This window comes from Nyctereutes procyonoides, unplaced genomic scaffold (genome assembly GCF_905146905.1).
Source record: "Nyctereutes procyonoides isolate TBG_1078 unplaced genomic scaffold, NYPRO_anot_genome, whole genome shotgun sequence".
NCBI classification, from domain to species: Eukaryota; Metazoa; Chordata; class Mammalia; order Carnivora; family Canidae; genus Nyctereutes; species Nyctereutes procyonoides.
Genome location: NW_026575129.1, coordinates 3,207,453 through 3,235,419, shown reverse-complemented (window position 1 = coordinate 3,235,419; position 27,967 = coordinate 3,207,453). Strand labels below are relative to the sequence as shown.

The window sequence follows — 27,967 nt, the reverse complement described above, 5'->3', positions numbered from 1 at the left end:
GTTTTCAAATAGCTCAGAAAAAAAAGCCTACATGTTAGTGTGAGGCCGTGTACCAGTGTTGACTCTCAATGTTCACAGTCTGTTCTTTTCAACTCATACCCATGTTTGCCAATTTTTCATAATAAAGTAGAAAAGAGAACCAAGGTGAAGAAGCAAGCTAGTGTTCTTCAGAACCCTGTCGTGGGCTCCTTTACAGGCTTTGCCGCTCTGGTAATGACGGCACCTTGTCTCCTGTGACGCACGTTGGCGTGGCGTCCGCTCCCTGTGCCTCTGCCCCTTGGTTTCTCTTACGGTCACCTCCTGGCCAGCCGGCCCTGGGTGGCTGTGCCTCCCCTGCCCCTCTTCCCTGCTCACTGACAGCAGGAAGCTGCCAACAGTAGGACCCTGTGATGGAAGTTACAAACCCAGTTGAGCTCAGCTCACTGCCTTTACCCTTGTACGAGGGCTTTGTGGGGGTCGACCATTGGTCGGCTGCCCGCGCTGCGCTCTGCCTGCAGTAGCACTGTAGGGCACCGGAGCTTGCGGTCTGACTCTCTCTCTCTCTCTCCCTCCCTCTCCTTCTTTCTTCTTCTTACTTGCTAAGTATTACCTCTTATTACTTGCTTTACTCTGCGGACCTTCGTGATAATCAGAGCACCATTTCCTGAAGTCAGAGGGCTGTCCGGTTATCCACAACCATCTGGGCTCTGTGAAGGCAGCCGTCCCGGGGTGGAAATGTACGTAGTGGCCTGCGGAGAGAAGACTTTACCTGGAATGTCAGCAAGGGCGGGTCTTCTTTGAGTGACTTCTGGAGGAGCAGGGATCACAGGGAATAGCAGCGGATGGCATGTTGAGGAGCTGTGTGCGGGAACCCCCCCGGGTAACAAGATCTGTAACGAGGATCTGTCTCCCCTTTGATGTGGATGTTGTGCCAGCAGGGCTCTCCCCTTGCACACATGGGACGTGGCCAGAGCGCAGGCTACCGTGGAAGCCCCTGATGCACTTCCAGACTTTCCTTTGTCCTCTCGATCCGAGGCCGTTACTTGGCCCCCAGGGAAGCCCGCCAGGCAGCCTCGGGCAGCATGGCTACTCCACTGCTCCTGGCAATTGGCAAACTCGGCCCGGGAGACCAAGGCACGCTCTCGCCCTGTTCAGACAAGAGAGTGAAGGCCTCATCCCAGCCGTGCTGGTGTGGATGTGGGGATTCGGTGCAGCGGACGGGGGATTGTTTTAGCACGGATGGACAGAGGACTGTGTGAACGCAAGCACTTGGCCCGCCCAATGGTCCTGCCCTAGGTTTGCCGAGGACCATCTGGCTACGGCCAGACGTGCCACCCTCTGCTCTCCTAAAGCGTCACATCGCTTCTCTCCTGAGTGGCAACCCGAGAGGCTGTCGCAGGGCCCCGAGGCTCCGCAGAAGGACAAGCGCATAGCAGTCGTTCGTTCCCACGCAGGTGTCCCACGGAACAGAGCAGGAGCAGGGATCCAGAGTGGCTTGCACAGCGGGAGCTGCTCTTCTGACCTAATTAAAGGACTCGGTAGAGGCCTCAGCCTCTCCTGACAGGCTGTGCACCTGCTGCTCGGTGGCCCCGGGCGTCCGGGGCTCATCACTCGCTGGTTTCTCCTTCTCCTTCAGAATGGCCTCCTTCTAGACAGTCTCCTGCAAAGCTTTCTTTGTACTGGTAACTCTTCTCTCAAGAAGTGTTTCTCTCTGGTGGGGGCATAGCAGAGTGGGGGGAACGAGTGAGTGGGAGCAGGCTCTACTTGCGGCCTCTGCCGTTTAATTTAGGTCACACTTGAGTGCGACAGCAGGGTGGGCAGTGAGGAAGTAGGGAGTGAGAGCAGGACCCTCCCGGGAGGCCAGGTGGCCTCTTGCATCTCTAAGTAGCCTGAGCCTCACGTTTGCCTGCAGGTAGTGACCAGGGTCCTATTCCCCGCTGAGCTCTTCCCGTAGTTAAACTGCTGTCTGGCCAGGGCCTCGCTGTGCAGGGAGAGGCCCGAGGGACAGGAGCTGGGTGCCAGCACCCTCTTGGTAGCTCCTGGAGCAGCCCGGGAAGGGGTGGCGGGTGGCCGGGGGAGCTGAGTTGGGGACCGGGGCACGGACTCCGAGTCTGAGAGGACCAGAGCTGTCCCCTGCCCGGGCGTCCGAGGGGCTGGTCCTCAGGACGGTGCCAGGACGTTTCCCAGAACAGCGTGTCCCGTGACCGTGTCCGCGGGGCCCCTGGGGGCGCTGAGGCTTGGAGGGGGGGGCAGGCCCAGCCTGGCCCTGGGCCCCTTGCTCCCCAGGGCTCCCCCACCCCCCGCCGCAGGCCGGTGCTCCCTGGCCCCCGGGGAGCCCAAACCACTCCAGCGAACCCCGCGGCTCTCCCTGCCCCGGCGGGGGGGGGGGGTTCCCGTGGGGAGCAGGGGTCAGACCTGCGCTGGGAGAGCACAGCCCCGGGGCCGAAGCCACCTGCCGGGGACCAGGATGGGCGTCGTGAGCCGGGGCGGGCCCGGTCAGCGGCCGCGGGGGGACGTCGGGCGCTTGGCGGGGTCTTCTGGCTTCTCCGAGCCCTGCCCGCGCGGATCCCGGCGAGGACGGACGGACGGACGGACGGGGCTCGGGCAGCGCCGCACGGTGCACAGCCCCGGGCCGTCTCCGCGCTCGCTCGCTGGGGCTGGAGCTGGGGCTGCGGGGCTGCGGGGCTGCGCCCGACGCCGGGCCGAGAAGGGGCCGAGGGGTGGGGGCGGCGCCTGTGCGCCCGGAGCTCTCGGCCCGACGGCGGCAGGCCCGGTGAGGGATGAGGGGCGCGGGCGGAGAGGGACCCAGCGCAGACGGTGTGAGCCCGGGAAGGGGAGCCCAGACAAAGGGAGCCGGGGCGGCGGGGGGCGGGGGGGGCCGGGGCTGCGGGGAGGGGGGCGGGGACCAGGGCCCGGCGGGGGCGGGTCCCGGGGCGGGGCGGGGGCAGCGGCGAGGCGTGGCGGCGCCGCGCGCGGGGGGGGGGGCGGGGGGGGCGGGCCGGGCCTTGCTGACCGCCCTGCTCCCTCCGCCCCGCAGGTGAGGCCGCAGCCGGGCCATGGCAGCATGACGCCCCGGGCGCGCGCCGCCGGACGCCGGCCAGCAGGAGCCCCGGGCCGCGGGCGTGAGCGCCCCGGAGCAGCGCCTCGTTCCTGAGCCGCCCGAGCCTCCTTCCGCACGCGCTCGCCTGGAATCTTCGGCCCGTGGACCCCCGACCCTCCCGCCCGGAGCACCAATATGTGTCATGTTATTGTCACCTGTCGCTCGATGCTCTGGACCCTCCTGAGTATAGTGGTGGCCTTCGCCGAGCTCATTGCCTTCATGAGCGCCGACTGGCTCATCGGAAAAGCCAAGAGCCGCGGCGGCGGCGGCGGCGGCGGCGGGGGCGGGGGCGGCGAGCCCGACGCCCGGAGCGGAGGCCCGGCCGAGCCGCCCCACCCGACCCTGGGCATCTACGCCCGCTGCATCCGCAACCCGGGCGTGCAGCAGGTGCAGCGGGAGACGCTGTGCGGGCCCTACGCCGAGAGCTTCGGCGAGATTGCCAGCGGCTTCTGGCAGGCCACCGCTATCTTCCTGGCCGTGGGCATCTTCATTCTCTGCACGGTGGCCTTGGTGTCCGTCTTCACCATGTGCGTGCAGAGCATCATGAAGAAAAGCATCTTCAACGTCTGCGGGCTGCTGCAAGGGATCGCAGGTAGGCGCGGGGAGCGGGCGGGCTCCCCCCGGGCCGTCGGGGTGGGGCGGGCATCGCACCCGCGGCGGGAGCCGCCCCCAGCGCCCCAGCCCTGCGACCCTTCCCCCGTGTTCCCCTGCGCTGCCCTCTCCCCGGCTTCTACCTCGTGGGGCCTTGTGACAGTAACTACTACTTTTTTGCTTTTGCCGGTGAGTTAAAAGTGTGCTGTCCCGTCAGCGCATCCCCCCAGGAGATCTGGGGGCCCCCCGCAGCGCCGCCCTGCGCAGGGTCGGCCTCGCACTGGGGGGAGCCTCGAGGGAGGGGGCGAGCCACGCAGTTGGGTGTGTGTGTGCGTATGTGTGGGGAAGAGCCACTCAGTTGGATGTGGGGGGGGAGAGCCACGCAGTTGGATGTGTGTGTGGGGGAGAGCCACGCAGTTGGATGTGTGTGTGTGGGGGGGAAGAGCTATGCCGTTGGGTGTGGGGGGGGTGGAAAGAGCCATGCCGTTTTGTGTGTCTGCGGGGGGGGGGGGGGGAAGAGCCATGCAGCGGGGTGGGGTGCGGTGGGGGAGCCTCACAGGAGCCTAAGGGGTTGGGGGGGCGTGCCCCGGGGCTCCAGCCTCAGCGCCGTCCCCAGCCACAGGAGGTCTCAGCCTGTCCCCAGCCACAGGAGGTCTCAGCCTCGGAGAGGAAGCAGCTGCTGGGAAGGAATCAGTATCAGCTGCTCTGTGTTTAATAATGTTCTGGCTTGAACTGTCTCCTGGAGCCTGACGGAATGTTCTATGCATTGACCTCAGAAAATACAGACTAGCTGTCCTGCTTTCAGGCAGTTGCCCACCAGTGAGCTTGTTAGGCCTCGGTGGAAGAAAGTGGAGGAGCCCTTCACGGTGACCCCAGAGCAGAGGCTGCGAGCCGCAAGCAAATGTCCCACCCCGCCAGCACTCAGCCTTTCCCATACGGGTTGGAGGGGTGTCATCTCATTCCCGACGGCACAGGGACACACACGCAGACGCTGCAGCCTGAAGACATGGTTGAGGAACTAAAAGAATAGACTCGCTTTGATTTTTCAAGGGGGAAAAAAAAGTCACTTTTTAAACAATCGTAATCCAGGTGTTATTCCAAACTCTAGCAGGAGAATGGTCATCCATGCACAGCCCTAGCTGAAGGTGCAGGTGACTCATCCTCAGCAGACCCTAAAGCTAGAGCTTGGTGCGTGGGACTCCAACAGGCAAGATAAGCAGTGAGCCCGGTGTCCCAGCTGTAAAGAACCAAACCCCAAATGAATTACCTCTGGGCTGCGTCCCAGCAGACTCGAGCTCAGCAGGACTGGCCTCCACTCGGCAGATCAAACAACAGTGCTTTTCCCAACAGCTGATAAGCTAATGCTCTCAGTTTCTCTGATCTTAGGGGAGCCCCCATACATATTTGTGCGTGGTGGCTGGTGGATGAGGGGCCGAGAGAAATGACAGGGCCCACCCGCGGTCCGGGTCCGTTTGCATGGCGGATGCACTCCTGGGGCCTCATCTCGGAGAGAAGGAGCCGTGCCCTGAAGTGCTCAGGCCCTGGGACTCTGTCTCTGGGAGGTGAGGATTCTGATGTCCAGTTTTGCTGGAGATAAATGTGCCACCTCTCTGGACCTTGGCATTCCTGACTGAAAAATAGGGAGATTGGAAAATATGACCTGACCTTAGAGTTTTTTTATCTTAGATTTTTAATTTTGTGAAGCTCATTATTCCGTTTTTGATTCACTTCTGAAAAATGAAGTTTATCCCCTTCAGGTTGGCATTTTACCTTCCAGATATGTTACATAAGGTTCTCTCTCTTTCTCTAGTCAGAGACGTGCTCCTCCTTTATTGCCCTGACACACACAGTGCCTCAGGGGTATGTGCATATGTGCTGTATGTATCTTAAAACTTGCGCTGAGAAGTATTACAAAGGGCTTTTTTTTTTAAGGTTTTATTTATTTGACAGAGCACAAGCAGGGGGAGCGGCAGGCGGGGGGGAGGGAGAAGCAGGCTCCCTGCTGAGCCAGGAGCCAGATGCGGGGCTCGATCCCAGGACCCAGGGATCATGACTTGGGCAGAAGGCAGATGTGTAACCAACTGAGCCTCTCAGGCACCCCCCCCCAAGGCTTTTGAAAAGCCAGAATAAACAGACCAAGAGAAGGCAACATGCACAATTTATTAATCCTGTTGAAGAGCCCTGGTTGACCAGAGAGGCAGATTTCTGTGTGATTTTTTCCTTACTATGTTGTATTTCTTCCTCCTTGGTGATTTATGCCTTTACTCTGATTTTTACCAAAGTGCTGATATGCAGGCAAAACTCCTGGTCTGTCATCCCTAAGAATGGTTTTCTCCTGAGAACCTGAGTGCCTTTTAGCAAATCAGTGGCCGTTTATAGTATGAAGGGGGCATCTTGGGCCTTAGCGCCATAAACTGTCTTTTACTGTCATTCAGAAGCAAGCCACTTCTAGATACCCCTTTAGTCTTACAGTCTGTTTACGGGCACATTTTGGTGGGGGGGGGGGGTGCACAGAGGGAGAGGGAGACAGAGAATGCCAAACAGGCTCCGTGACCAGCATGTAGTTCGATGCAGGGTTTGATTCCCTAACTCTGAGGTCATGACCTGGGCCAAAATCCAGTTGGATGCTTAACCGACTGAGCCACCCAGGTGCCCTCATGTAGTTTTTAATAAGGTATTAGTCCAGTGAACTCAATCTCTAAGAATGAGGATCAGTCCAACAAATGTTTTGGTGTTCTTGGTTGCTGTTTCACATAAATGTCAAGAGTGTTCATTTTGTCACAAAATTCAGTACATGTCATAGGAATTATTCATATACTCCAGTGAATTATTCCTGACTCTTCTCTCTCTCGGTATCAGGCCTCGGGAAAAAGGGTTAAAAAGAAGGAAATAGTAGCATACTTAAGGTGCTAGTCTGTTGGTCACCTGTCCATTCTAAAAGTTTAGATTTTCTAAGGTAACTTTCTTCCCGCCCCTATCACTTATGTTCCCTGTGCATTCATACAGCATCTCAGAAAGTCTGAGATTACCTAAAATTTTGAATTGGCACGTGGCAGAGATTCCTATATAGTCAGACTGCCTTGGTAAGGCCCACTGATCTAAGGCTAAGAAGTGAAATACAAGAAGTGGTAGTTTATTTTCTCCTCGCAGCCCAGCAGCATCCTTTTTGAGCAGAAATCATGGGTAAGATGACTGCCTCACGTTCCCTTCCCTCTATAAGGGATGCTTGGTGGGCTCTTTCTGTCCTGATGGAGGTCTCTACTGGGTAGCTCAGGCCAACGTAAGCAGTAGCCATGGTCCTTGAATCTATGGCTGAGAAAGTGCAGCAGTGTCTGAAACAGCTGACTGCTTTGTGTCCTGTCGGCCAGTATGTAATAGCATCTGGGCAGCCCCAGCCTCAGCCAAGGACTTGGTACAGCTTTGAGCACCAGCTTTTCCCCCCTGCACCCCACTTCTCAGCCCTGGATCTATGTGACATTGGAACAAAGGGTGAGAAAGGAGCTTTTGCCAGTGCAACAAAAGCATTCTTTGGAAATACACTCAGACTGTGTTTGTCCTTAAAACTTTGATTTTGGCAAAAGTGACATTTTTTGTAAAATATAACTGGAAGAAAAATTACAAGATGTGGTAAGCATATTCCTAGTACAACTGATTCTAAAGAATAAATAGCCCTTAGGTTTGTGTAGCCTCATTGTCTATAGAAAGTATAACATAAATTATTAAAATATGGGTATTTTGATTTTAGAAGTGGATTTTTTTTTGTTTTTTTTTTTATTATTTATGATAGTCACACACACAGAGAGAGAAAAAGAGAGGCAGAGACATAGGCAGAGGGAGAAGCAGGCTCCATGCACCGGGAGCCCGACGTGGATTCGATCCCGGGTCTCCAGGATCGCGCCCTGGGCCAAAGGCAGGCACCAAACTGCTGCGCCACCCAGGGATCCCTAGAAGTGGATGTTAAAGAATTTGCTATCTCAGTGGAACTCTCAAAATCTAGATTGCTTAAAAATAATAATAAAATAGACAATAGTTATCTATTGTCTACTAATTAATGAAGATACTGGATTTGCCTTCAAGGCAAAGCCTCCTGGTGTGGGCACCCATCTGACATTTCCTAACTACTTAGGCACAGATGTTGGAGTTCAGTACTTGCCTCTTGGCAGCAATTAGAGGTCAAGCCTTACCTGTCTCTGGATCATTCCTGACCTCACGTGAAATGTCTAATAATTTACCTCACTTCTCTAAATCTCTTTTCTCACTTATAAAATGGGTATAACGAGGTATAATACATACCTCACCATTGTTTTGTGGATTAAATTAGGTAATAATATATGAGAAGAAAGGCTTAAGCACAGTACTTTGCACAAAGTAAATAATAAATGGTAGCCATGTGGTTATTAAATTTTTTCTGCTTTCTGGGCAGGTCTTAGTTTTTTTTTGTTATTAATGTTTCCTAGAATTGCTGCATTTTAAGGAGTAGTGGTTTCTATTCCAGTCTTGAGAACTGACCTTGTTCTGCTGAAAATCAGACATCACTGTGTTGTCTAGGGCCATTCCCCGGCCCCCTCTAGCCGCCTGTGTTGGGGCCGAAGAGGGTAGAGCATTCCTGTGTGGCTCTGGTGTGACTGTGGGTGTCCTTGGGGCATTTTTTCAAAAAGCAGAAGATTGCATTGAATTGACAGGAAAACTGAGAACTCCTTCCTCTCACTGCTCTTCCCCCTGACCCTCAGTCTCTAATCCCTTTCCTTTCTGGAGGCCGCTTCTAGCAGTCGAGCCTTGACTGCAGGTGGCTCTCCAGGCTCCCTTCATAGAGTAAATCACAGGCTGATGGGCCTTCCCTAGGTGAGGACTTGTCCAGATCTTGGCAGAGCCAGAAGCACACATCAGGCCGTAGCCCTCTGGGATTCATTACAAAAGCTGGGTAACGGGCCAGCAGGGTCGTGGTTGCCAGCTGTCTTCCTTAGGTTGTGACCTGGATGTAATCCATAGTGAAACCGTAGAACGCAGAGATCCAGGTTTTCCATGACGGCATCGAGCAGTTTGTTTTTAGAAATGCATGGAGGGCTCTCTTAGAAGTCTATGGAATCCCCAGTGACTCAGGGTTGGGACAGAAGCCATTAAAGTGAGCTCAGGGTTTGGCTTCCTGGTCCTGGCTTGGACTCTGCCGCCGGGCTTGCCGCGAGGGTGAGGTAGCACGGGCTGCAGGGCCGCCTGCTGATTTCTCAGGCTTCCTCGTAGGCGTCTGCGTGGCCCTCACGCTCTAGTCCCTGGAGCCCTCTGTCTGCACCCTTAGGGTCCAGCAGGACTGCCCGGGAGCTGCGCCACCAGTCTGACAGGATTAGCTAGCCGGGGGGCTGGGCCCTGCCTGGGGGGGGGGGGCTGGGGCAGAGGGTGTGCCCGAGGGAGCACCCCCTGTTGTCAGGACCAGCCTGGTGTGTGCGGGCTCAGCTTTCTGGGAAGGGGGCAGTGGTTCAGGATGGAGGGGGACAGTATGCGCAAAGGGACAGGAGTAAAAAGAATCGGACAGAGAAGACAGGTGAGGGTTTCACCTTTGCTGCTCGTATAGTTGCTTTGTCATAAATCAAAATGTGTGTGCGAGCGCGGAGAGGCCCACGAAATAGGCCGCGATCGCACTCCAGGTCGTGCTACTGCCACTGCTGTTTCTCACAGGATGAACAGTAACTATGAGGAGGACGACCACGACTCAGCCCGGTCTCGGCGTGTATTTTGGCTTCTCCCTTGCTCTCTACTCGTTCACTTCTGGGCCAGAGAGACCGGCCATCGGAGAGGAGAAAAACAAGAACAGGGGCTCCGAAAACATAAGGACAGGGGAAGAGATTCCTGAGTCTCACAGGGAACTTGCCCCAGAGTTTTACACCTGAAACATTTACCTGGCTTTTTCCAAGAAGGTAGTGGACTCTGCCCAACTTCAACCCTCAGAGAAAAAGTATGAGGAAATAGAGGAAGCATCTCCTGCTTTTCCTTCTTAGAACAAAGCGCTGGAAGCTTCTGGCTGTCAAAGGAGGCTCTTCATTTCTGGTTCTCCAGACAGAGAATGCGCCCCAGAAGTCAGGTCCAACTAGTTCTATGTCTCAATCAGTTTAAGAACACCACTGATTTGGGGCGCCTGGGTGGCTCAGCGGTTGAGCATCTGCCTTTGGCTCAGGTTGTGATCCTGGGTCCTGGGATTGAGTCCTGCATGGGGTTTCCTGCAGGGAGCCAGCTTCTCCCTCTGTGTGTCTCCCTCTCTCTCTCTCTCTGTCTCATGAATAAATAAATAAAATCTAAAAAAAAAATACCACCGATGATGACAGATCTACTAATTCATCAACCTCCAATAATCCCCTAGTAAAAACTGAGTATGCAGAAATGTACAGCAGGTCAGAACTAAATTTCAATTCAAGGAGTTTTTATTGGATGCCTACTAAATGCAAAGACTATAGACTCAGGTCTCCAATTTCTTGAGTTTCTGCTCCCCAGCCATATTACAATAGAGTCATTGTTTCATAAACTATACCCTAGAGAACCAAAACTATATATATAAATCATTATATATAAAGAGAACCGAGAACTCAATCATATCATTAGATAAAAAACTACTCCCTAAAAGCAAGTGGAACAAGCAGGCATTAATGTAAGTCCAGGGAGAGGGATCTACTTTTAAAGAATCAGTTGGAAGGTCTAGAAGAAAAGTGCAAATTCTCTTAAAATTCAGAGCAACTGATACACAAATAAAATGTGGAAAGCGGTTTGCCATAGTAACCACTTAATTATAGATGTAAATTATCATGGAGCCATGGATGATGTCCACATTCTATTAACTAATAATCACTTAAGTATGGTTCTGAATACTTACATGAGCAGTTCAGGCACTGTTATAAGAGCTAAATGCAACAAGAGTATTCTAAGCTGTGACGCCACTTGAAAAGTAACGTGCATCTCCTGTGAAGAGCTGTGCTCCAGCACAGCTGGCCATATTTATAAGTTCAGTTACTGTATACAGTCTTTCCAGTAACTTTATTAAATGTCCAGGACTCACTCTTTTTTAACTTTTTTTTTTTAAAGATTTTATTTCTTTGAGAGAGAGCACAAGAGGTGGGAGGGGCAGAGGGAGAAGGAGAAGCAGACTCCCCACTGAGCAGGGAGCCCGATGGCCAATAGTTGAGGGTTGAGGGGCTTGACTAGAACTCCTGGATCATGACCTGAGCTGAAATCCAGAGTCAGACGCTTAACCAACTGAACTATCCAGGCGCCCCCAAGAATCACTCCCATTTAAAAAATAGCCTCTAGCCTCTACTACTGATGAAATCTAAAATAAACAGTGAGAGGGCAGCCCGGGTGGCTCAGTGGTTTAGCGCAGCCTTCAGCCCACGGCATGATCCTGGAGTCCCAGGATCGAGTCCCGCATCAGGCTCCCTGCATGGAGCTTGCTTCTCCCTCCTCTGCCTGTGTCTCTGCCTCTCTCTGTCTCATGAATAAATAAAATCTTTAAAATAAAACAAACAGGGATCCCTGGGTGGCGCAGCGGTTTGGCGCCTGCCTTTGGCCCAGGGCGCAATCCTGGAGACCCAGGATCGAATCCCACATCGGGCTCCCAGTGCATGGAGCCTGCTTCTCCCTCTGCCTGTGTCTCTGCCTCTCTCTCTCTCTCTCTCTCTCTGTGACTACCATAAATAAATAAAAATTTAAAAAATAATAATAATAATAAAATAAAATAAAATAAAACAAACAGTGAGAATGCCAAACCAGTATTAAAAATTTCAAACCAAAATGCCCAGCTGCTATGTGTTGAGAGTTTTGAGGCCAGTGTCAGGGCCCTGTGTGGAAAAGACACCTGCTTCATTGGAGGAGTAATTTAACATGATCTGGACGTTAAGACTTTAGCAGGCAGGAAATTTACTTACTGTCCTAAAAATTTTATTGCTCAAAAACAATCTTTTCATGTGTCTTTTACTCTGCTATACACTACATTTGTATTTGTCTTGGAAGTTTATTTTGAATGATCAGTGTAATATGGTTATAGTCAAACAGAAGCTCTTTCTTAATCTGGCATGTTGGATGAATAATTTATCAAGAAAATATTTTATAAATTTTTCCAGTTGCATGTAAACAGTTTAAAAAATAGCTCCTCTTGAGAAGAAAACTCTATCACTAATACACAGGAAGGAATAATCTGGCTAAATTAGAATGTTGGGATGCATTCTAACTATAAAGAGTTAAGGCTTTAGAAATTGCCAGGGAAGTAATTTGCATATAACATGAATCACTGCTGAGAAAGACTTCAGAAACCTTCAACAAGGGAGAAACTGCATCTTTCTTATAGATTGTTTCTCCATATATTCTCAGGGCATGCATACAATTCTTAATTGATGGTCATTAATTCTGAGTAATTCTAACAGAAACTTCCTCTGGAGGCCTTGGTTATAAAGTCTTTTTATGAAAACTATGCTCTGATTGTCTTCCAAAGAATTCTCTTTATGTTGCTGTGTCATCTGTCCACCCCCGACCCTGGAAAAGTATTTTTCTTGCCAATTATAATTCCCTGGGAGTGTTTTTAGTAGGAAATCAGTACCATACTAGATTCTTCTGGGGAGATAGTATGAGCATTAATACAAACTTTTAAAAAAAATTGACACCTGATCCTTCACTTTTCCCCTCAGAAAAATCTTATAGGTTAAAAACCTCTGTTATTAATCATGTACAAAGGTGACATGTAGATATAATCTGCTCTACAAAGACACTGTGGTACAACCCAAAACCCTTTTCATGACGAGTGAACCCTCTGACCTCCAGTTCCTGATCTGCCTATCAAAGCAGAGTTACTAAATGTCAAAACTGGACCCAGTTTGACTCGTTCATAAGCTCTTGAAATTTTAAAATGAGGTGCATTGAGAACAAGTTTAGATTTTAGATTCCCAAGAGACAGGGAGTTCCAAAGAGCCTCTTTACTCTTCATCCTGTTACTTGCTTCTTAGAAAGGTGTCCCCAGCCTGACACAGGCAACCTCTGCCCTCGTGTTCCCTCTCCTCAGAGGGGCCCCTTGCCCAGCGGTTACTGCCTTTGAATGAACCCTGATCCATTCCGCTAAGGTTTCCAGAAGTCTACATCAAAAATGAGAAAAATAAGGACAATGTAGTAAGATTTCATAGAGCCGAGTATGTTCAATTTAAGGAACTAATTCTCAGATTACATCCTTCACTGCTTTTGTGTTAAAATATGCTTTTATGAAATGATGAGGAAAGGAGGTGATGTTTATTTTCAGTGTCTTTATATCAGCAAAATAGAAATATTGGCCTTCCAGTAATTTTTCTGGCTATTGTACTAGTGTGTGAAGTCTATAATTTGTGTGAACCACTGTTCTAGAATCTAAGCAAGGATCAGATTGTGTCTTTTTCACAGTTCTATCTCTGCTGTTCAGAATGGGCCCTACTCCGTACATAACTGTTAGTAAATGCACGTTCATTGGTAAAAACACGATCTGTGATATGATGGTCTGTACTAGCACAGTGATACGTTTCTAGGCATGTGGAAAAGAGTAAAGTGTTTCCCAGTGCTCCTAAGCCTCAATCCCGACATGACCTCTGCCCTCCGAGACAGGGCACAAATAATTAATGGAGCCATTACCCAAAGAACTAATAAAAATCATTTTAGAACTGGAAAGCACCAGAACTAAATTCTGTTTGGGCTTTTGAATAAATTTGCATTAGAAAATTGAAAAACCTTAATGGGCAAAATGATGTCAAAGGTATAGATTAACCAAAACTGGCAATTCTTAGGCAAAAATCCTTGATTCATGTTATAACTAATACCTGGCTTTATCCTTCTGTTTATAAATACTGTGGAATACGCTGGTAACTTGACATTTTGGTACTGAGGCTAGTGGCTTGCCTGGCATCTAGAGAAGTCAAGCAGGTTGGATGCCATTGCTCGGTAGCATTGCAACTCGGGAGGCAGGAGACCAGGACTCTCCTTGGGTGGAGAGAAGGGCCCTGAGAGCCACCATCCGGGTGTCTGTCGCCCTACGTCGTGCCTGAGGTGGAGGCCGTATCCTCAGCATGCGGACCCGGGGACAGGCAGGTCTCCCACCAACACACCAATAACTTAAACCTGTGGAGCCAGGGAGGGATGCAGGGGGAGGTCAGGGGAGGCGAAGGTCATCAGCTGTGTTCTGTGAATTAAAAGCTATTTGAAGGGGGTGAGATGGTTGCACAGTGGCCTGACCTGCTGGACAAGGATGTAATCGGGGCACTGAGCGTGCCCGTGGTGCCGCGTGTTGTCTCATCAGCTGTCCCGGGAAGAACACCGGATATGCTGTCTTGTGGCTGGCGTTGTTTTAGGTAGAGGTGCAGCTTTATATGGTTCCCAATCATACAGAATCTCAAAGATGAAAATGTATGTGGATTATCTGGCTTAGACTTGTTTCACTCTGGTCTAATAGGTTTTATGTTTCATTTGCAGTTTTCTCCTCACACGGTTGTTCGCATTGGCCAGAGGAGGCAAACTTGAAATGGTTCTGACCTGTTTACTAGGTTTTCTTCTCGAAGTTTCTTTAGCCAGGGGCAGCCATTCCACAGTGGCATCTATATTGTGGTAAAGAGGTTGGTGAGGGATCCCTGGGTGGCACAGCGGTTTAGCGCCTGCCTTTGGCCCAGGGCCGGATCCTGGAGACCCGGGATCGAATCCCACGTTGGGCTTCTGGTGCATGGAGCCTGCTTCTCCCTCTGCCTATGTCTCTGCCTCTCTCTCTCTCTCTCTCTCTCTCTCTCTCTCTCTCTGTGACTATCATAAATAAAAAAAATAAAAAAATAAAAAAAGAGGCTGGTGACACTCAGATTGTAATGGAAGAGAAGCTGTGGATGGAACGTCTTTATTTGTCGTTGGCTTGCTGTGGTGTTAGCAAATCAGCCTGAACAAACAACAGGTGACCCTTTATTTTGGTGCAGCCTTTCCCTCCCTCCTGCCCCCTCACAGCATTGGGGTGTTTTCCTCACTTGATAACTGTCCCACATCATCCACTCTCTAACCCCTTGTAGGTAGAAGTAAGCCAGCTTTGAGTACATCCCAATCTCTCTTCTTCAGCGGGTCAAATGCTTTTGTCTTAGAAGCGAGTCTCTGGTTTGCAGTAAAGCAGCAGCAGTGGAGTCTGGAGCCCACTGCCTGTCCCAGGTCGCCGCTCGGTAGCTGTGGAACCCTACTGAATCCCTACATGCTGAGGTTTCCTCATCTGTCTGGTGATAATATTAATGGCACCAACCTCATAAGTTTGTTAAGAGGACTGAATGAACTAAATTTAAAGTGCTTCACCAGTGCCTGGCACATTGTAGTGCCCAATAAGTATCAATGGTTGCCATAGTTACAAGTTATTATGCCCACTAAAAGGTTCTAGTCATCTGTATAAACTTCCAGCCTTAAAGTATTAGTTGTGAATGCATTAAATTGGGCGAAGGTGTTTATAGCTTTAGCTCCATGTCATCTTTACTTGGAATCTAGCATTTGTGCCATAGAAGACCTTTCCAAAAGGTTCTTGTAAAGACGTGAAGACTAGAAAGAAAACAAGATTCAGAAATGATGGGGGAAGTTGGTCAACAACACAGCATGGATAAAGGACTATGGCTTAGGCACTGAGTGTGGATTTGGGAGAAAGATGGAGACATAGAAGCCAAGGAATAAGGAATATACACCCCTACTGCTGTTAACAAGTTTATAGTTGAATGGGAGTCCATGGCACCCAAACAGTTGCTGTTCTTTTATGGGACAAATGTGTATTCCAGCACAGTTAAGACTTCCACTTTTTACTATCACTGTTCTATTTAGTTTTCCAGATACTCGGTTAACCCTGTACTTGCCACTTAGAATTTCATAGGTAAAAATTTTAAATAAAAATTACATTTTTTCCTTTCTTAAAACAGAGAGAACCAGGTCTAGCCTTGTGTTGTGACCGAGAATGATCACTACAGAATGTCTCACAAAGCTCCTGAACATGAAGAGTGTGTAGGTTCATACCATGATGATTGGGAAAAGCAGCGTGATGACAGATTCAGTGGGTGGGAACTGGGTGTGGTCTGATACGGTGTGCTTCCTCAAAGCATGATATGTGTGCCCAGCGGGATTGTGAAAGAGAAGTGTGCACACCTAGCAACAGTTGATGACCTACAATTAGCTATTAAGGACTGCCAAAACGACTTCCAGCTGTCAGATTGGAAGTAAACAGTATCCCTACGTTTGTGGTGAGCCACTCTGTACACCATGTTGTACCACATGAGACAGACTTAGAGGTAAATAACACGGTACTCCTCTCCTGGAATGCAGACCACACAGACCAGACGCTGATCTGTGACACTGCCTTCAGTGTCTGCTGGGCTGCTGATGGGAAGGGGTCTTTCCATTCTCCAGGCTCATGGTGCTTCTGGACACCACCCTTCCCTCTGCCATGGGCCACCCCTCTCTTCATTTACCTTTGTATCCCTCTGCTCTCTATCACTTGCTATTATCCCGAACTTCTCCAGGTTTATCCCTGCACTGCTCCGCTCTCAGCTGGGGTCCTGGAAAGGTCCACAGGTCAGCCACAGTCTGTCTTTTCAGCTGTGCTCACTGCAGCCAGCAATAGTGGGAAACAATTTCAGAGTTTTGAGGCTAACCTAAAGCTGGTCTCCAGATTAAATGAAAATTCATTACATTTAATTGACTCAGTACTTTATCTTTGTGTTCTCCCAAAGAGCATCATTTTCTAGAGCTAGAAAGGAGGTTTTTAGTGCTTGCAGTCAAGTCCCATGGTTTGGCCTTTGCGTGGGTTTTATTAGGAAGTACGGCAGCTGTGCTGTTAGCCGAAATTGCCAACCCCTAAGATTCACGTTATTGAATGAAGCTTTTCCTCCATTTAAAAAACTTGGCAAGTACATTATATTGGTTTCCTTTAAAATGTAACATCTGCATCACAGCACCCTGTCTTCCCATTCATCAAATATTTACTGAGCACCTATTACATGTCATGTGGTTCTAAGCAACTGGGATATATAAAGAATAAACTGACAAAGTTCTTTGTCATGGAGTTTACACTGAAGATGGTGGAGACAGTATACTAAATAAGTCATTCAGTATATTAAAAGGTGGTGGGTACTGTGGAAGAAACAAAAAGTGCAGCCAGGCTGAGAGGGGTAAGCTGGGTGATAAGAGGACATCAGGTAGTCAGGGCTGGCTTCGGGGAGACAGATTCAAAGACTTGACGGGCATAGAGGAGTTAGCCATGTGGGTCATCGGGAGAAAGCGCCCTGCGGCCGGGAAGAGTTAAGAGCTGAAGGCCCTGCGGGCAGAGGAATGCGCCCTCTAAGAGGAGTCAAAAATTATTCGAAGGTTTTTGGCCTGAGCGGGTGTAAGAATTGAACCATTGAACTCCCACTTGCTGATATGAAGTCCCCAGGGCAAAGAGCAGGCTGTGAAGGAGGGAGTGGCGGCCCAGAGTGAGCTTTGGATGTAATTTCAAGTTCCCTGTCAGGCTTCCGGGGGTCAGGCAGGCCCTTGGCCGTGGGGCTGGAGGCCAGAGCGCAGGAGCTATCCGCCTCCAGGAGTAAAGCTGCGGAGCCGGAGCCGTGGGCACTCCCGTGTTCAGATACGGAGCAGGAAAAGCCAGTTGGCCTCCCTCGGAGAGTATGGGGGTGGGGGGGGGGAATCCACAATACCTGTGAGGAGGACTGTCCTGCCTTAGTTCCCCTCTGATCCTGCGCTCCACTATGTTTTTCGACTTTCTGATGGAAGTAACCGCTCCCATAAGCCTGCAGTGCCCCCTGAGCTGGGTCGGAGCAGGGGGCTGGGGATGGGGAAGCCAGTCACACTCTTGTCTGATTGGCCTTACTTCCGTTGGAGAGATGGCTGCCCCAAGCAAGGGAATGAGGTGTAGGGGCTGTGGTGGCAGGGGCAGCGTCCTGGCATTATGCTTTAGTGACCTGAGCTCTGAGTCACAAGGTAGACCTACCTGAGGGGGATAAACAAGGGCCCTCCTGCTGTTCCTAAATGAGTCAATGGCTATTTCAAAGAAACAAGTTGAACTCTTGACCTTTGTTATCCAAAGTTAACTGTGACATACCCATCAGGTTTATGGTAAATGAATGCTAAGCAAAAACTGTGATGTATACCAAGAGAAAGGTCTGTGCCCTCCAGGGGCTCAGTCCTGCCAGGCACTACGGTATCCTCAGGGCTGAGCTGAGCGTAGGGACTGGCGCTGAGTAGGTAATGCAAGAAATAGTTGCTGAATAAGTCCACAGAATTAACAGTGTGATGAAGAGCTGGAGAGGGACAGGGCAGGGGAAGCACACAGAGAATACCGTCCTGGCAGGAAATGGTGACCGTGTCACACGTGGAAGGACGCCTGGGTGAGGGGGGATATGTCCAGGTAGAGGACCCCCGAGGGGTCAGCACCAATAAGAGCCCTGGCTCAAGGAATGGTGGTGTGGTGTGGGTAGTGTGATCAGATTCCTCGAGTATTACTGGCTTACAAGTGCTTAAAGCCTATGAAACCCCACATCGACCCCCTCCTCTACCCCAGTGCACCAGGCCAAGCACATAGTATATACTCAGTGGACACTCCTCACAAATTAACCCAAATTTTATTTATTTTTTTATGAGAGACACAGAATGAGCGAGGCAGACACACAGACAGAGAAGCAGGCTCCATGCAGGGAGCTGGATGCGGGACTCGATCCTGGGACCCCAGGACCACACCCTGGGCTGAAGGGGGGCACCCAACTGTCTACTGGAGGCTAACTGTTGCGTCCCTCACTGGGAGCTTCTCCACAGGTTGACAGTGTCAGTGCCTGGCCTTAGAAAAGCATTTTGCACACTGAGGGCTGGTCATTCCTTGCTCCAGCCAGGTGGGGGAAGGTATTACAAGCAGCAGAGAGACACAGCGGGCCCTGTACGGTGATAGCTGGCACCTGAGGCTGGTGATCAGCTCACCGGGATGGTCAGGGCTGTCTGCAGCCTGTGGGCATCTTGGGTAGTCCAAGGAACTAACCATCAGTTCCTTTTCAGTTTTTTCTTTCCCACATAAGGTTGAGTCGTCCCCAGTAATCCCGTGATGAGCGTAGGGCACCTTCTGGGGGATCACCCTAGCAATCAGTCATGGAGAGGTTATGACAACTCTGAGTCACTTACCGTTTCCTTCAGTGGTGGCTATTTTCTGGCCAGTATCATCCCCCCTGCTTTTCTTCCTCCCAGCTGGGCCAACCATTGCTCACCCAGGCACATGGGAAGAGATGCCAGGCAAAAAAAAGAGCAAAAGCCCACTGGCCTCATCACTTACTTTCTCTATCACCATCCACAAAACACATAATATACCTTCCAAAATAATACTGCATGAGGGCAAGATGGTAGAAAGACCCAGAGACCACTACAGGCTGACCTAACTTCAGAAACTACTTTTTAAATAGCTGCACAGGAAGATCAGACCTTTTTCTGGATGGCTCTTATGTGAAATTCAATCCGGAGCACAGTTCACCTTCCATCTGGTCTCTGGCTCTAGCCCCCGCCACGCTGAGAGTCCTTGGGCATACTCCAAGTCGAGGACCAGAATAACCATGCTGAGTTTGCAGCGGACTTGGTGTGTCTTACTGTATTTTTCTGCCGGTTGTCTGACATGCCTATCTAAGACTTTAATTTTTGTCTCATTAGTTGGGGTCATTAATCCTGTTTGGAATTCGGGGTAGAAGTTTGCTTCTAAACACGGGAATTCACAGGCCTGGAACAGGACAGTGTGACAGGATAAACCAGCCAGCTAAGAGTCTCTTTCTTCTTTCCTGCTGACACATTTGTTCTCATTGATTGGCATCTGTCAGGTTATTAGTTTTCATGGCGTGGGTGGCAGGTTGTGGCACACTGTGGTTTAGAGATATTTTATTATGGTCTTAACTATGTTCCAGGCACTCTTCTGAGGACTGGCTTTAGAAGGCTAAACTCCATCCCTGCCCTGGTGGAGTTTCAAGTCTGGGATGGAGATGGAGAATAATTAAAATACGTAAAATAGTAGATTGAACTATAAGATATGTCCAGTGGTAGGCCAAAAATGGCCAAATAAAAAAAAAGGCCAAATATTGAAAGTTTCATATGACTCACATATACTCTATGTTAGTAATTAACGTAAGGAGAAATAAAGCAAGGAAAGGGGGGAAGTAGGTGGTTAAAAATTTGAATAGAGTGGAATGGAAGACCACACCAACAAGGTGGCATTTCAATGTGGCCTAAACACTATCTGGAAGGAAAGTACTGCCCGTAAGAGGAATGTCAAGTGCCTGGGATGTCAGGGGCCTGTGGATGGCTGGTATGAATGTCCAACGAAATGCCCTCTGGCTAGAGAGGCTGGAGAGGAGAACATGAGGGTGAGAAAAGCAGAGGTGAGTTTGAACAGGTAATAGGGAGCCAGAGCAAGGCCAAGGAGAGAAAGAGAAAGCTGGATTTTACCCCGAGTTGGGGAACCTTAATGGGTTTTTTCCTCATTTTTACTAAGAAGCAAAAGTAACCTGTTAGGGTAATGTTTTATGACTAAGGAATGCTTCTTAGGGCCCAGGAACCACATGCCCAGGCTGCTCATAAGGTACATGGGTCCAAGAGCAGTAGAATCAGGACATCTTAAGGGAAGGACTAAGTGTGGCAGTCACTGGAGGAGACAACCTGACTTGTTAAATTTGCTGGAATTCCTCTGGTAGAAAGCCTTTGTCCAAATACTAGAGAGATGAAAAATGGTGGGGACTTTTGCTTACCTGAAAGGCCTACTGTTTTCTTGGTCTCATTATTCATGGCACTCACTGGGCTAATTACAGCTGTGGGAGGAGCGGTGACCGGCCAGGGCCAGGTGGACAGTGGCACTCTCCTCCCTCTGACCCTGTGAGCCTCGGGGAATTGGGCGAGGCTGTGGCCTGGGCACATACCCCTGCCCATGGGCTTATAAACATTCAAGCTGAGGCTCTGGACAAACTCCTCAGCAGGACACCCTTGTATGCTAGTGTCCCTGCGGTCCTTCTTCACAAGCGGGGCAGCTTGTGACGGGATTTTAATGGGCTGAAGCACTTCAGGAGCCTTAGCTGAACTACGAGAAAGGGGAGCAGCCGGGGTCCCTGGCGCCAGTGCTGGAGTCAGTGTTTGTGACTGTGCTGCGCAAAGGGATCTGACGACATTAAGATGATTATTTTAAAACTGCCTACTTCCCAGAAGGATCTGTGGCAGCCAGATTAAGATACTGCGTATGTCCTACCAGCTAGATCCCCGCATAGGGCAGGAGCGCTCTCCATGCTGTCTTTGGTCCCGATCACAGTAAAACACCTTAGTTTTACTTATTGGGCCTGTTTAAGCCACATAATACAGATGATGTATGCAATTAATATTTAATTGGAGGTGCAATTTAAATACGAACATGCTAGTCTTTTAAAGGGACAAGCAGCGACTGCTCCCCTGCCTTGGATAGGCACTAGGGCTTGACTGTAGAGGCTGTGCGCCAGAGAGTGCTTCTGAATCCTCATTCGAGTCCCAGTGATGGTACCTCAGTGTTTCCAGGGAAACTGAGGACCTGAGGGAGGAGACTACCCAAGTGTAGTCTACCCTTGGGTGAGGTTTCCTAAGGAAGGAGATGGGGATTAATCAGACTTTATTATAGGCCTTAGAAATCCAAAAGAGGGCAGCCCGGGTGGCTCAGCGGTTCAGCGCCACCTTCAGCCCAGAGCGTGATCCTGGAGACCCAGGATCGAGTCCCACATCGGGCTCCCTGCATGGAGCCTGCTCCTCCCTCTGCCTGTGTCTCTGCCTCTCTCTCTCTCTCTGTGCTTCTCATGAATAAATAAAATCTTTAAAAAATAAATTAAATAAGACTTTGTGGGGGATCCCTGGGTGGTTCAGTGGTGTATGTATGTATGTATGTATTTATTTATTTATTTATTTATTTTTATTTATGGTTCAGTGGTTTAGAGCTGCCTTCGGCCCAGGGCGTGATCCTGGAGACCCGGGGTTGAGTCCCACGTCGGGCTTCCTGCATGGAGCCTGCTTCTCCCTCTGCCTGTGTCTCTCTCTCTCTCTGTGTCTCTCATGAATATATAAATAAAATCTTTAAAAAAAAAAGAAATCCAGAAGAATTAGCTCAATAATTTTAGCTCTCCCCAGCTGAGTGAGATATGGAGAATAGTTTATTCTTACAGGGTATTAAATTATACCAGGGTTTTCCTCTCTCCCCAAATTATTACACCTTTCAAAATAAACCCTCAAAATGTACCTGACTTGCTTACTCCTAAGTGGTAAACTTTAAACTGTTAGTGTTTATATACGGGAGAGGTCTGCCAAAGCCTTGTACCTATTGTCAGCTGCTAGTCTATGTTCCAGTTTTGTTACAGCTGTTACTGTTACGGCCGTATAAAGTTGTTTGTTTTTTTGGTTTTTTTTTTTTTTTGCACTTTAATATTCACAACCACTTTGAGTTAAGGATTAGTGTTTTATAGGTGAGGAATCCTACCCAGACAAGTTTAAAGACTTTTCTAAAGTCACCCAGCTCATAAATGGCAAGAGCTTGGATTCAAACCTCTATTACACCCTTAGCCCAGAGCTCTTCTAGCTACTAACCTACCCACCTCTTAGCCAGTCTGTGCTGAAACCTTGCCTATTCCAGAGTTACCGATGCATTCTCCACCAGCAATCTTCTCCTTGGGGGAGTTAGCTCCACGCTCTCAGTCATTTCTAACGGCACCTCTCTGGAATGGCTCAGTCGGCTGTGTGTTTCACTTAACACTTCTAACCCTGGAGTGCGTTTTCCCACCTTCCTCCCAGCACTGTGACCTATACAGAAACAAAGGGTTGCAGGGTGAGAGAGACTTCTTGTTTTGAAGCACCCTTCTTCAGACAGTAAACGCATGAACCAGTTCCCTATATTCCACTCTTGCAAAAAATGTCCCCTAAGCCCCAAAGTAGAACAATGGGATTACTTTGGGAAGTAGGGAAAATGAGATCCAAAATCAGATCTGAACTGCCAGGCTGGGTGAGAAGATGCCATCACAGGATGAAGACGGCTATGAAAGTTGTGATCTTTGGATTCAAACACTGTCCTTGATCATTCTTCAAACCTAATACTACCACAAATTTAGTCCAATTCTTTTTTGTGGGAAAGTTGTTGTAAATGACTTCAGAGCTTTGGTGTGGTAAACCCAGAGGACTTCAGTAAAGGTAGGAAAAGAGAATTTAGAATCATGATTAAATTATGAGGATAGAATTGCTACTAGAAGGTATCTAAAGAAACAGCTTTTGGGGGGTATGAAATCCGTTATCTTGATTTATATCGGTGTCCTCTTTCAGAAAATACCATTTTTCTCCTGCCACATAGAATAAAGCCATCTTGCTGCTGTTCCAGCACAGGAAAAGCCATCAACCAAGTCCATAAACAAATGGGCATAGGGTACATTCTTTTTTTTTTTTTCTAATAAATATTTAGAGAAGCAGGTCCACATTTCACTTGCGGGGGCTGCCGTTTGCCAGCCTCTGCCTTAGACTGAAAGGAAAATGCTGACTATCAAGAGTTTTGTGGGAAGAAACAGTTTAATTTGCTTTTCTAGGAGAGAAATTATTAATGGGTCCACATTCTAACATACACAAAAGAGGCTACAGAGGTTTCTAAGAAAGCGGTGGCATTCCTCGATGAGGTCAGATGAGCTGCATGAAGCCAGTCCCTGAGACCTGCCTCTGCGGAACGGGTGCCGCGGCCCTGGGCAGGCCACCGGGTGACAGCTGCAGCCTCGCTGGAGAGTTGCTCACCTTCCACTGGAAGCCGGGGGTTTCACCTGTTTCTCTTCTGCCCTGCAGGCTTGTTCCTCATCCTGGGTTTGATACTCTACCCTGCTGGCTGGGGCTGCCAGAAGGCCGTAGGCTACTGTGGGCCCTACGCATCGGCCTACAAACCCGGAGACTGCTCCTTGGGCTGGGCCTTCTACACCGCCATCGGAGGCACAGTACTCACCTTCATCTGTGCGGTCTTCTCTGCACAAGCAGAAATTGCCACCTCCAGTGACAAAGTACAGGAAGAAATCGAAGAGGGGAAAAACCTTATCTGCCTCCTTTAGTTCAGAAGAGACACAAATGCCATTTTCATCCTGTGTAACCTTCTGAAAGAGCACCCCTCTGGTTTCTTCGAGTGAGTCAAGTGAAGAACTGGCCTTTATCTACCAAAGCCTACATTCCACAGCCCCAGGCCTTCACAGGACCAATGAGCGGCCACATCCAGCCGAGTGACTGCACCTGGGCCATAGTGCCAGCTGTCAGAGATGGAATGCGAAACTACTGCATGCACCCTGACACATAGTTGACAAGTCTGACCCCATCTTCTCCCAGGGACCATGAAGGATAATGATCTAAACCATTAAGGCAGCCGTTCCTCTCCTAGCAGGAAACTGTGAGCTTGACTTGCAGGCTGTTTTGAGATGTGTCTCTGCCGTAAGGCTGCATGCCAGTAGGCATCACTGCCTCAGAATGATGTTTTGGGGTTGGTGTTTTCGTCTCCTGTTAGTGCTTCCAGGTTGTCTCAGAGGCTAAAATGAAGACTGCATACTTCCTGGGGGTAGGATATGTGCTCGAGGCTGTAATAGGACACCGCCTCTTGCTTAGCCCACCAGATCAGTGTGGAATCCTGTTGTGGGACTTATCCTAGGCTGAATTCCAGGGTAGGGTTGGATCAGTTGAATTGTCCCTCCAAGATTTTAGAAATCCAAGTAAGGAAAGAATAAGGACCTCTATGATCAGGAGAATAAAAGAAAATCCTGCTAGTGAAGACTTCCATTCCACCGTCCAGCAGTCAGGCCCGCACCAGTACTGGCTCAGTCTCCTCTTCCAATGGAGATCCCCGGTTTTTCTCTCCTGGGGTTAGGATCGAGCTTCGGCTGCCAAAGGAAACCTCGCCCTGTTTCCTCATTCCAGGAACGGAGGTCTCCAAGCCACGGGTGGCTCGTTCAGATGTTCAGTGGGAGAACTTGCCAGAATCTCAGCACTTGTGGGGAGATCCTTGCCTGCTGTTTGGTAACCATGTGGTAGTCAGCTGTATCTCCCAACCCCAGCAGCAACAGAAAAAAGAGAGCTAGTCATGGGAGTTAAGTTTCCCCAGTTACTAGTATTGTTCCTGAAAGCAGACGGAAAGAACATTAAAATTACTGCAGCGGGTGAGTTGCAACAGGCCTCCATGCCCAGAAAAGCAGACTAGAAATTTAATGCAAAAATGAGAGGTAGACCGAGCTCATAGCACCGGTCTATGCCTATTTACAAAAAGAGTGGAACACCACTGTTAGGATTCAGGAGCTTATAATCTAGTTTCTATAAATTGCCAAAAAAACGGATTCCAAAAAATGGTCCTAGCCACCACCTCACATTTACTTTGGAATGATCTCGGTGGCAAGAGCCCAGCTGGGTATTACCCCAAGCTTCAGACCTGTGCAACGACACCAACACTCCTTCACGGTTTAAGCAAATGGAGTGGACCTACGAGATTTACTGAAGAATTAAAAGTATAGGTCTATTTGGGTTTATAAATCTGTTCACTTGAGGGCTTGCCTTGTTTTGAAAGCTTAACAAAGTAATTACTTTGCACCTTCTTTGGCTGAGATATCGTATGCTAAGTGCCACTAGGCAGAGGCACCTGATTCAGATTTTACGACACTGCCCCACATGAATCACCTTCAGGCTGAATCTAAAACTATGCCTTGGTGCAAAACAAATAATTGTTTTATATGTAGATGGAATGGAACAAGTCAAGGTTTATTTCCTTGGCCTGTACCACAAACCATTTTATCACACAGATTAAGAGCCAAGGGCAAGAGGGGTGGTGGTGCAGAACCAGGCCTCAATCACTTTACCATTCTTAGACCAAAGTTCAGAATAAGCAAAATGTAAGTCCTACAACTTTTTTTGGGAACAGAGAAGGGGTAAATAGGTATCCCCACAGCAGCCTACTATAGGGGCTCGGGAAACATCAATCCTATCTCTAACACCACACAGGAATAGGTTATGGTAGCCGATGGACAGGGCTCCTGTCCCTATTTTTATGCTCTAACAAAGTCCCAATGCCCACAGTAACTGCTTTTTAAACTTTGGCAGTAATTTTTCATTCAAAAAAAGCAGGGGGGGGGGGGATTCCATTCATCCCCAGATTTACTGTTTTTTTTCTGTACAAAATGGAGTATAAAATAAGTGTTAGGAAATTGGTTCTCTAACTCCCCATTTTACAGACAAGTTAAAGTCCCAAGCCCTGAGGATCTTGTGAGCATGTCCATCATCTTAACTACCTGACTGCTCATTGGCTAAGGTGATGGCGTATCTCTAGAACACCCTGATAAACAGTAGTCACAAGTGAAAATGTCACTTCTCTTGCCAGAGTTCACTTGAGAGTGTTTTTATTCCATTAGTCTGAATGCTACAGAAGACAAAGCACATGCACACACACATAACCCCAAACCACTAAAAACTACTTAAGCACTGACTTAATAAGCAGAGCAGAGATGGAATTTCTCTAGCAGAGACAGAATAAGTAATGTGGGCCTTTTAAACCTTTAGCCCATTAGCCAGGCTTTGATTGGGAAAGATGAAACCTTAAAATCCTGCTAGTCTACACCAAAACTGTACAGCTGTTTAAAAGCCACTGAATATGAGGAATGTATTAGAAATATGTCAAACAATTGGACTGATTGTTGACCCACATTTTCCTAATATCAATCCCTAATCGCCTCAGTCCGAAAATCTAATACATAATATACCTGGACCATTACTACTACCAGAAAAGTCTTATTTATTATTGCCTGCATTTGTGCTTAAAATTTTGTGATGGGCTGGGCTTCTCAATGAACTCCAAGAAGGCATCAATACTTGCTTGGATTCTGTGGATGTTTTTAAACCTGTGTGCTAATTCAACAATGTTACATTAGTTGTATAAGGGTTTTTGTATAGTTTTCAAACATCTGTGGTGTAATGATCTTTGTTAAACATGTAAAGTACCATAGTCTTTTTTTAAGTGTAGCATATTTAAAATATATATATGTATATTATACATACACAAGTCTGTGTGAAAGATGTGCAATAACAAAGGTGTATGTATGGTTTTTTTTTTTTTTTTTTTTTTGGAAACTGGACAGGAGTCAGAACAGGGACTGTTTCTGTTTTGGCAAAGGAGAGTTAAACATTTTTGCCTTCATGGCCTAGCCATTAACCCATAAGAATTTAAATGCTACACAAACCGATGTGAAGAAAAGACTGGTATGAAATCATTTATTCCTGGGTCTAAATTAAAATAATCACTAGATTTATGTGAAAATGAAGCCAGCACCAGGCCCAGTTAATGCTAGTCTTTCATGTGAAATGTGAAGCTGCCACATTGCCTTTTCTGTTAGTTTGATAACTAGAGTAGCTGGTACATAATCACTAAGGAGCTATTTCTCTAACATGCTTTGATAGACCACATTAATGCTAGACCACTATTTAAGGGCTGATCTCACACCTTCTTAGCCTAAGAGTCTGGCTTAGAACAGACCTCTCTGTGCAATAACATGTGGCCACTAGAAATCCCTGGCCTGCATTTGTATTTGTGCAGCGATGACTCCCAAGGGCCAAGAGAGTTAAAGGCATGACTGGGATTTCTTCTGAGACTGTGGTGAAACTCCTTCCAAGGCTGCGGGGTCATTAGGTGCTTTGGAGGAACTCAGCATCACTTGATATTCAGTAGCCACTTGAGCCAAATAGAAAACTGTATTTACCGCTAATGGACTCAATTTGAGCCTTCAAATTTATGGTTATCCTATTATACTGTAAACTAATACGTTGTTTGTCTAGCATTGATTAGGTTTCTGTGCATATGTATTTCTCACAATGCCCTCTCGTCCCCAGATCGGAATTAAACCAGATTTTGGAAACTCATTCTGATTTTTTCAAGTCTGTTGGTTTCAAGAGAATTACATAATTTTCTCAAGATAAGCCCTAACAGTCAACTTTTATGTTAAACACTAACTTATATATAATATTAATGATAGGGGAAAAATGTACAAGTATTTTAGCTATTCCAGTCATTAGTAACATATACTTTGCTACCTTAGGTTAGCTTTAACTTCAAGATTAAGTACATATTTCCTCCTTGGAGAAGCATCAACATAAATGAAGAAGGGGGAACTCTCAGATATTATACAAGTATTAAAAAGACTTTACAAAGAAATAGGTATAATAATGACAAGGAAAAAAATCAGTTGAAGGGCACAGTCTCTTTCAACAAAAATACTAAAAAGCCAACTATGGAACAGTTGCACATCCACC

General features: G+C 48.5%; 1 protein-coding gene across 6 annotated transcripts in view; it reads left to right on the top strand.

Annotated features, from left to right (window-relative positions):
- LHFPL2 (LHFPL tetraspan subfamily member 2) overlaps positions 1-27,577 on the top strand; it is a 152,822-nt gene extending 125,245 nt beyond the window's left edge. For 5 of the 6 annotated variants that reach the window (XM_055342212.1, XM_055342214.1, XM_055342213.1 and 2 more), the window contains 2 exons: positions 3,017-3,671; positions 23,492-27,577. In XM_055342212.1, coding sequence (XP_055198187.1) covers positions 3,215-3,671; positions 23,492-23,748 — 714 coding nt within the window. In that variant the 5' untranslated portion in view covers positions 3,017-3,214 and the 3' untranslated portion in view covers positions 23,749-27,577. The remainder of the gene's footprint in view (positions 1-3,016; positions 3,672-23,491) is intronic. The other variant, XR_008666743.1, reaches the window with a different exon arrangement.
- Positions 27,578-27,967: the final 390 nt, after the last annotated feature.